The sequence below is a fragment of the Glycine soja genome, chromosome 1 (genome assembly GCF_004193775.1).
Source record: "Glycine soja cultivar W05 chromosome 1, ASM419377v2, whole genome shotgun sequence".
Classification (NCBI taxonomy): Eukaryota; Viridiplantae; Streptophyta; class Magnoliopsida; order Fabales; family Fabaceae; genus Glycine; species Glycine soja.
The window spans coordinates 56,070,952-56,080,142 of record NC_041002.1 but is presented as its reverse complement, the minus strand read 5'-3'; the positions used below and the strand labels follow the sequence as shown (position 1 = coordinate 56,080,142).

Genomic DNA, 9,191 nt, shown 5'->3' with positions numbered 1-9,191 from the left:
AGGTACACGACTTCACCTTAAACTTCTTCAGTTTTTCACCATATAATTTCAGCTGCGCACTTACTATATTTTTATTCTACTACATATGTGTGAAATATGAGAGTAAGCATAATGTGCGCTTGGTATTTTTCTTAACATCCAAATATGTTCTCCAGGCTTCCCTCTTCTCTTCAATCAAAACAAAAGCATGCATCCACATTAACTCACGGCAAAGTAGACTGTAAATCAACTCAAGGTCAAAAACCTACGATTTTTCCTTAGGGGGTGTGTTCTCAAAATATATTTCACTCTGTATTAACTATTTCAAAAGGAGCTTGCAAATATTAACCGTGCAACAAGGTAATATAAATAATAAGAGAATTTGAGAAACACCCAGGTGTATTTAGCGTGAAATCTCAAAAGTCCACTATCGTGGTAATTATACAAACTACCTAAAAAATTGGCATTCTAATATCCTCAAAATACAACAATTTGACCCTAATGAGAGGTCCACTTTCCCAAACTCAATTGAACATTTAATCTACTCTAAAGTTACAACAGGTCAAAGAATGAATTAACTTAGGAAGCAATAGCCGAAAGCTGACCATGAAACCTGTGTGTACCTGATCACACTTTAATCATCTGCTGCTAACTACTGAAGAAGTTAGGTCCAGCCCGAGACAGAAGCTCCTTGCCAGCATCCTTACCCATCTCAATCATATCTTCAACAGCATATGGACCAACCCTGGATGTCTCTAGCACTGCACAGAGGGAAATGCATGAAAGCTTAGAGAAAAGTTACTTGTGAAGGATTAGAAACCAAAGTCAAATAACATAAATCTATAAAAAGATGCTCGTACCTCTGGTTCCATCAGGGGAAGCAACTAATCCTCTAAACAAACAATTGCCATCTTCGTTTCTACAAGCATACCCTGCAATAGGAGTGCGGCAAGACCCATCCAAAGTCTGAAGAAAGGCCCTTTCACAGACAACTGCTAGCCTTGTTTCTTCATGATTAAGTGAATCAATGTATTCTGCCTACAGAAACCACTCAACCAAAAAGTTGAAAAATATCAAGAATCTAAAATGAGTAAAGAATGTAAGATGCAATGTAAAATTGTAATATTATGCAATTAATTTGAAATGTTTCAGATTCCAAATATAAACCAATCTTCTTTCTGGTTTGAGTAGGAATTTGTTGCAAGTAGGTATTTAACAATGTACACACACATTAGATCCTACATGGCATGATTAACTTCCCTTGCACCTAAAAATAACAGCAAGTCTGCCAAGATTGTGCACTATATTTAATCACTTACCATTTTATCGTCATCACTTCTACAGGCAATTCCAATGGCACCTTGGGCAACAGCTGGAAGCATATCATCTATTGATAGGATTGAAGTCACATTTTCTGTCATACTTAAGCGTTTGAGTCCAGCTAATGCTAATAGTGTAGCTTGGACAACCCCCTCATTGAGTTTTCTTAACCTTGTTTGGACATTGCCACGGAAATTTTCCTGCACCTGAGAAATAAAATTCCAGAACAATTTATCAGTGGTCTAGAATATAAAAATTTCACAAATGAAGTAGCAAAGAGTAGTCAAACAACATGGACAGAGGAAAAAAAATGCTTCAAGAAAGACAACAACCAGCTACCACAAGGAAAAAATAAAATAAAAACTGTCCATTTGAAACTGCAACGGAATAAAGACTATAACTTTCTAAGAAAGCTAAATCTTAAAGAATACACCGAGAATGCTCATAACCCTAGAGTAAAGACCACAAGGATAACATATTGTCTTTACTTCATAGTCACAACCATAATTGTTAGTCCATGTCACCAAGGTGTTAACATGTTACATGGGCATACTAATGATCATCTACCGAATTCAACCATCCACAAATGATTAGAATATTACGTTAAGCTATTTGATGGCGATTCATAGCTGACATCAGCTACAAAATACATATTATGATATGAAGCGATACAAGTCCCTCTTACATGCTTTCAGAAGCATTTTAAAAATCTGATATATGTATTAGGTTTCACCACACACAATGCTAATGTGACCATTTGTCAATAATCTTGTCTATTTTTTTTACATTATATGACAACTTTGGTAACAGCAGCTTGCAGCCAGAAAAGGAAATTAGAAATCTTATACAGGGGATGTCCATTAAAGTCATTTGCTACTTGCTAGAGCTAATTTAGTAAGACAAAGTGTAGGAAACAATAATTTGTGATTTTCAAGCTGATGAGTAAAAAAGATGACTTACATTAAGAGATGGATATCTGTGGAGGATCTGTGACTTTCGTCTTAACGAAGCAGTACCAATAACACTTGCAGGGGGAAGATCAGCTAAGGAAGCTGCAGTCAAGGATATAAATGCATCTCTGACATCCTCTCGCGGAAGGTTACATGGCAGAATTGTTTTATCAGGCAAGTAAGTAGGAACATCCTTCATCGAATGGACAGCGATGTCGATTTCGCTGTTCAAGAGTGCCTCATCTATTTCTTTGGTGAACAAGCCCTTCCCACCTATGTCTGCAAGTGGTTGTGTGAGGATTTTGTCCCCTGTTGTCTTTATAATCACAATCTCAATAGCCCCCTCTTCGGCTAAGTCAGGGTGTGATGCCATGAGTTTGTCTCTGGTCTCATATGCTTGTGCTAGAGCTAGTGGACTGCTCTACACATGAAAGAAAAAAAAAAAAAAAAACAATTTTGATGATGGTGGGAATCTGAGAATGTTTGTTTTGTTTTGTTAAACCAAAAATGCACAAGCCAAACAGATGAGAAGAAAAAATGGGGGGAAAAGAATACCTTCCTCTGGTACCAATTCTGATGAGAGCGACCTTAGTTTGTTGCTCAACGGCAACAGAAGCTTTGGTGACCCAAATGCGATGGCATTTGGAGAGAGATGCGGTTTTGGTTTTCGAAGCTGAGCGGGGAAGCCACCCGCCATGGAGCGTGGAAGAAAGAGTATTCATGTCAAAGAGAAGAGAAGAGAACAACAACAGCGAATTGTTGAGGCAACCCCGTTTCGCTTCGCTTCTGTCTGCTGATGGATGGAGTCTGATATGATATGTCCAACAAGATAAAGTTCATACGGATTAATCATTTTCTTTTCTTTTCTTTTCGGAAATTACACGCATTATTATTTTAATTCGCCTATGGTGTGGTGGCTATACAATACTCCATGTGCCAACTGCCTCTAAGTCTAACACACTGATTAAAGGAAAAAAAAATTAAAAGTATCGTATTTAATATTATTAATATATTTTGTTCTAATTTTTTATTAAAAAATTAGTTACTGGGTTTTAACTACTGTTTTTGGAATGATGGGTAGAGTAATACATTATTTTTTTCGATTTAAATATTTTCGTATTAGTGAAAAATATAATAAAGTCATGCTATAAAAACTTGTAAAATAATTATAGTAGAATTATTTTATTATAATATCTATTGATTTGAATTTTATATTTTCACATTCCTTATTGATATAAGAAGAATTTGATCCAACCTAGAAAAAACAAAAGAGTTTGATCCCCTCTTTTAAAAAAAAAAACAAATAAAGTCAAAATTAGAAACAAAATGAATTTGAGCGACTCTTAGTGATTTTTAAATAAGAAAATGACCTGCAATAGGAGTGGTTGCGAGTTTTTATTTATTTATTTTAAAATTTAATTTTTAAAATAAAAATATATTTGACAAAAATGGAGTTGGAATTTATTTTAATCAATTTCAAAATAAATTTATCTTATTTTTAAATTTGAAGAAAAGAGGATCTATAATTTTGATTTTTAGTTTAAAAATAATATACTCTTTTTATATTTAATGACGATCTTTCTCATTGTCACAAGTGACATTGTATCAGTTTCATTATACCGTCACCATTTTGATAGACACTACTATCTTCACCATCTATTATGTCATCGACATCACACTCTCATTGTTATAACCGTCATCATCTTTTAACATCACACTACTATTATTGTTATCACTACAATCTATGTTATTATTATCATCGTCATTGATATCATCATTGTTATTAATATTGCAATCATGAAAAAAAAACACTCTTAAAAGAATTTTAATATGATATGAGAATTTTAAAACAAGTCTATCTTGAAATAAAGACTAGAGAAAAACTAAAACTAACCAAAATTTAAAATCCGATTTTAAAAAATTGAAACTAAAACTAAAAATGGGTTGTTTTCAAATTATCTGAAATTCATAACTAGAAAATACCTCCAAACAAGTCCTAAAAAATAATTATTTACTTATAGATTTGGATAAACACGGTAGAAGTACGTCTCGGTGTTTTGCTTCTTACATATTTCTATTTCTATATTAAAATATACTAAAACAAGTTCAAACAACTTCACATTGAAATTCCAATTATACCCATCGTATATTCTTATACGTGCAAGCAATTTTTGTTTTGTTTGGAAATATAAAGCAAAAACATGAATTTATTAACATATCATTCACAAACACATGTGGATTAACTGACAATTTTTTTAAATTTAATCAATAATTCTTTGTCCAATTTTTTAATAAATAACCCTGTTAAATATTTAAAATAAAACTGTCGTTGTGCATGATAGTCTTTCCAAAACTAACATAAAACAAAATAATTTTTTAACACATGACAAAGGTTAATTTGTTTTCGAGTAAGGCGGATCTAATTTTAATAACTTATACTTTTTTTTTTATAACTTTTTATGGATAAATATTTATACCTAAATCTAAACTTGTTACAGTGATGAACCCAATGAAAAATGCTTTTTTATGAATGTGTTAGGTTGTCTATGTAAAATGTTATGCTTTTTATTTTTGTAGGACATCTAATGATTATAATATTTTTTATTCTTTCTCTTTTATTTATTATTATTTATAAATAAAAGAAGTAAAAACACAGCTTAAAATTTAAAGGTAAAATTAGAAGAGATAAATATAGGAAATACAGTATTTAAAAAACAATAGATAATAGTCTGCCCTAGATAAACCCCAAACGAGCAAGCGATAAATCACAACATAAAAGGGTTCTCTCTCACGTTCTCTTTCACACACTAAGCGTGAACTAATATCGAAATTCAATTATACCCTGACCCTGTGTTAGTTTCGTGTGTTGAGAAGCAGAGAGAGGCAGAGATGCAAGGAAGCGCAGCTGACGGTGAAGCCTTGGATTTCGAGCCTGAGGACGATGACTTGATGGACGAGGACGGCGCCCCCGACGCCGACGCTTCTCCGCCTCAACCCAAGCTCAAATCCGCCATCACCGCCGCCGCCGCCCCCAAAAAGACCAAGGGTCGCGGATTCCGGCAGGACACCGACGCCAACCGCGACACTCGCCTCTCCGGCTCCGACTTCGACTCTCTCACCACCGAGGGCGGCCCTGGCCCTCAAAGATGTTAGTAATCCCTTTGCCCTCCTCCCTCTTAGGGTTAGGGTTTTGTCTTTTTATTTTATTTTATTTTATTTAATAATTATTTCGATTTTATTTCCCTCGCTCCAGCCATTGAAGGATGGATCATTCTGGTCACCGGCGTGCACGAGGAAGCGCAAGAAGACGATTTGCAAAACACCTTTGGTGAATATGGAGAGATTAAGAACCTGCATTTGAATCTTGATCGCCGCACTGGTTTTGTCAAAGTAACTCTTAATTCCTCTTTTATTTTCCCTTGCTGCAATTGAGCTACATAGTCATTAGGATAATTCATTGGATATTCATTTTTCAACGTAATTCATTATGGAGGAAGGAATTTAATCGTAATTTGACTTAAATATGACTGTCTTTCAACTAACACCGATTTTTTTCTATAATTTTATTTTAACCTCATGATAAATATATGTATGGTTATAACCTAAGTGGGAAATGATAAATAATGTTTGATCTACACGGTGGCCATTGTTTTGTATCTGGCATTGTATTGTCAATAATGTCCTGTATTGCTGGTCCATTTTGATGATTTGACCTTTGATGTGATTTTTCTTCTACTTGGGCTTTTAATTTGACGACTCCTGCCATGAATTTTGTTTCACTTGGTGGTTAATTGTTGGCCCAAAACTGATATTCTGTGGGAACAAATGGTTGTCGATCTGTTTTTCATTGATAGAAAAAGGATTTGGAATTGGCTGACCTCCATTACATTCTTTCATACACAAGACATCAACACAGTATTAATTTTATACTTGTGTTTCATACTATTGGCCCAAAACTGATTCTCTGTTGGATCATTGGGTTGTTGATGTGTTTTACTTTGATAGAAAATGATTTGGAATTGGCTGTCTTCCATTACTTTTTTTTTCTCTTTTTCAAATTGATGCTGCTGCTGCAAGTATAAAATTAATACTGTCTTGGTGTCTTGAGTTTGAAAGAATCTCAAGGAAGAAAGATACAATTTTTTACAACCATGTTTAGGTTATTGTCATTTCTTCACTGTTTCTATTATATCGTACTCTTGTTTGCCTCCGTCCCTTTGTTCAACTAGTTCATTTTATTAAAGAGGATAAATCTCTTTTTATAGTCTATTTGTAAATCATAAGCTGGGTTTATTCCTGTTTAGCAAGATTTTCTGCCATTTGTGCTTTTATGTACTGATTAATTTGGAAGATTTGTTATCCTTCTTCCTCTAACCTTGTTTACCACATTTTTCTATTAGCAACTCAATCACATGAAAAATTTGGTTTATGGACTAATGACTATTTTTATTTTAGGGTTATGCGTTGATTGAATATGAGCGTGCTGAGGAAGCTCGAAATGCAATAGAGAATTTGAATGGATCTGAGCTTCTTACCCAAACCATTTATGTTGACTGGGCCTTCAGCAGTGGACCTATTAACGAGTCAGTCAGAAGAAAGAATGCTAGGTATGTTTATACATGTTTAATGATTTTGTTTTTTTTTCAACATTAAAGTTCCATGCAGATGCAGTGTTGGTGTGAGTGTTATTTTGTTTGGTATTTCCTATTGTGTAATTTATTTTAGCCAATATGAACTCCCTTCTTAAAAGTTTGTAAGGCATATAATATATTACTCCTTTGTTGCTTAGGTTTAACAGAAGTTATATAATTTCTCCTTGGCTAATGGATTGAAAAAATGAAAAAAAAAGGTGTATTTTCCTGGACTCTGGACAAGTTTAAAACAACTTGTATTCCAATTTTCAACTTGTTTATTATAAGCTCCTCTTTTTAGTTGTGTTACGTAGATACTCATACTAGTGCTGAGTTTCTTCCCCTTGTGTGAACACCCTGTTGGCTGTTGTGAACTTTGAAATATTTTTAAAACAACGGATCAGAACTTTGACTATCTAGAACTTAGTCGCACGGTTATGGTTTTCTAGATTTGCATTCCAAATTTTCATTGTTTAGCATATGAATGTTTTAAACTTTATCATTTTGCAGACCACCTCGTGAACGGCGTTCCAGGAGCCCCCGGAGGAGATATTGACATGTGTAGTGAGTAAATGTTTGTGTTGATGTGTGTGAACCCGTAAGTGAGCGGCTTGGTTTCTATTGCTATAGCTGTGGAGGATTTTTCTGATACTTGTGCTTCCGTCAGGCAAAATACATATTTGATGCTGACAATTCTCATCTAATACATCCTTTGTTGAATGGTATAAACTTTTAGCTAGTTTATTATGGTGTATGGTATTTAACATACTATTGTTTCATTGTAGTAATGTGTTTTGGACATGCTTTTTCTTACATGTAATGGTATTATGTTGAGGAACGTAGGATCGCCTTTCGTTTGAAGCTTGTTTCTGTTGCATGTTAAAGTGTGCCTTAGTGTCTCTTCCTTTCTTTCTGTTTTGTTATAAATCTTTTTTACTTTCAATGTATGCATCTTTACCTCATCTTTTTATTTACCCGTCTGTGCATTTACATGGGTATTGGTATTTGTTACGTGTAAAGGCTCAATAAAGTTAAATGCGATATGCAACACCAATATTTGTGTTTGGTGACATTGGTGGATCTTTGTCGTTTAGTTTATAGCATAGCGTGTGATGCATACCTCTTATTAATTGAACCAACCTGTGGATGACTTGTTTTGTGCGCTTGGTAACTCCTCAAAGGTTAGTATTTATTAATTTGTAACTCAAATAGAAAATTAGAGAATTTATACTTCAAATATTTGTGAAAATTATTTAAGAAAAATTAAGTTATTTTACGCAAACAAAATTTGTTAAGATTATTAGAAACATTTAAAAATTTAATAATTTTTCAACAAATTAAAGGAAATAAATAAATTAAAAAATGATCACCGCCGCAATTACTAATGTTGGTGACTGTTCTATCGGAGTCGCCGTTGTGCTTCTTAATTTTGTACTTTTATAAAAAAAAAATTCAAAATTTGCTTGCATTTAAGACCAACAAACTTCTTTATGCACTGGTTAATTAGATTTAATTGAGCTAATTATATTTAATATTTTATGAAAAAAGAATATGATTAAATCAATTGAATGTATGATATGATAACTTATGTGTATATCAATCATCAAATATATAATTAAAGTAAGTTTTGCCGTGTAGACAAATATCACATGGTATATTCTTTTTTCTCCCTAAATTTTATTGATTTTTTAATTCATGAAAACAGACTACTATATTTATATATCTCAATTATAGTAATTAACATGTTTATAAAAAAATATTTTGTCATATGAGTTTGTTGAATGATAAGAATAATCTTTTTTTTATAAACTAACTAATTAAATATGACATGGACTAAAAAGGTATAAATATTAATACGTATTATTTCTAATTTTATTCTATAAGCACATTATTAAATTGATTTTGCTTAAAAAGGGATAAATATGATCCGTTGTATGATAATTATATTAATTATAGTAAAAATCATATAATAATTATTAGATATTTTCATTTATTAGATTCTCTAAAATGTAATATAAGATAAATTAAATAAAAAATCTTATTGTTGAAATTAAAGTAGTAGAATTTCTCATTTTCATGAAAGCATTTGTGTTTTATATATTTCTATTAAAATAAAATTTCAACTTTTTTCTGAGTAATTATTGATAATTATATAGTAAAAGTAATTTGGAAAATTCTTAGATATTTTCATTTATTAGATTCACTAAAATGTTATGTGTGATAAATATTTGATTAAAGTAATTATAATATCTTACAAATTCATAACAATATAAAAAACATAAATTATAAAATAAAATTTAATATCCGTATA

General features: G+C 32.3%; 2 protein-coding genes across 3 annotated transcripts; one reads left to right on the top strand and one right to left on the bottom strand.

Annotated features, from left to right (window-relative positions):
* Positions 1-323: 323 nt before the first annotated feature.
* On the bottom strand, positions 324-3,083 carry LOC114425650 (porphobilinogen deaminase, chloroplastic-like). 2 transcript variants are annotated; one of them, XM_028392598.1, is made up of 5 exons: positions 2,805-3,083; positions 2,260-2,665; positions 1,299-1,505; positions 840-1,017; positions 324-740 (listed from the first exon to the last, which is right to left on the bottom strand). In XM_028392598.1, the coding sequence occupies exons 1-5, from the start codon at positions 2,969-2,971 to the stop codon at positions 628-630; spliced, it is 1,071 nt and encodes a 356-aa protein (XP_028248399.1). In that variant the 5' UTR covers positions 2,972-3,083; the 3' UTR covers positions 324-627. The 2 variants fall into 2 exon arrangements, with proteins under 2 accessions (XP_028248399.1, XP_028248406.1); XM_028392605.1 differs by having other exon boundaries at positions 2,260-2,670; positions 2,805-3,071.
* Positions 3,084-5,004: 1,921 nt separating this feature from the next.
* LOC114425643 (RNA-binding protein Y14-like) lies at positions 5,005-7,842 on the top strand. The gene is made up of 4 exons (XM_028392586.1): positions 5,005-5,397; positions 5,503-5,639; positions 6,705-6,856; positions 7,391-7,842. The coding sequence occupies exons 1-4, from the start codon at positions 5,139-5,141 to the stop codon at positions 7,434-7,436; spliced, it is 594 nt and encodes a 197-aa protein (XP_028248387.1). The 5' UTR covers positions 5,005-5,138; the 3' UTR covers positions 7,437-7,842.
* Positions 7,843-9,191: the final 1,349 nt, after the last annotated feature.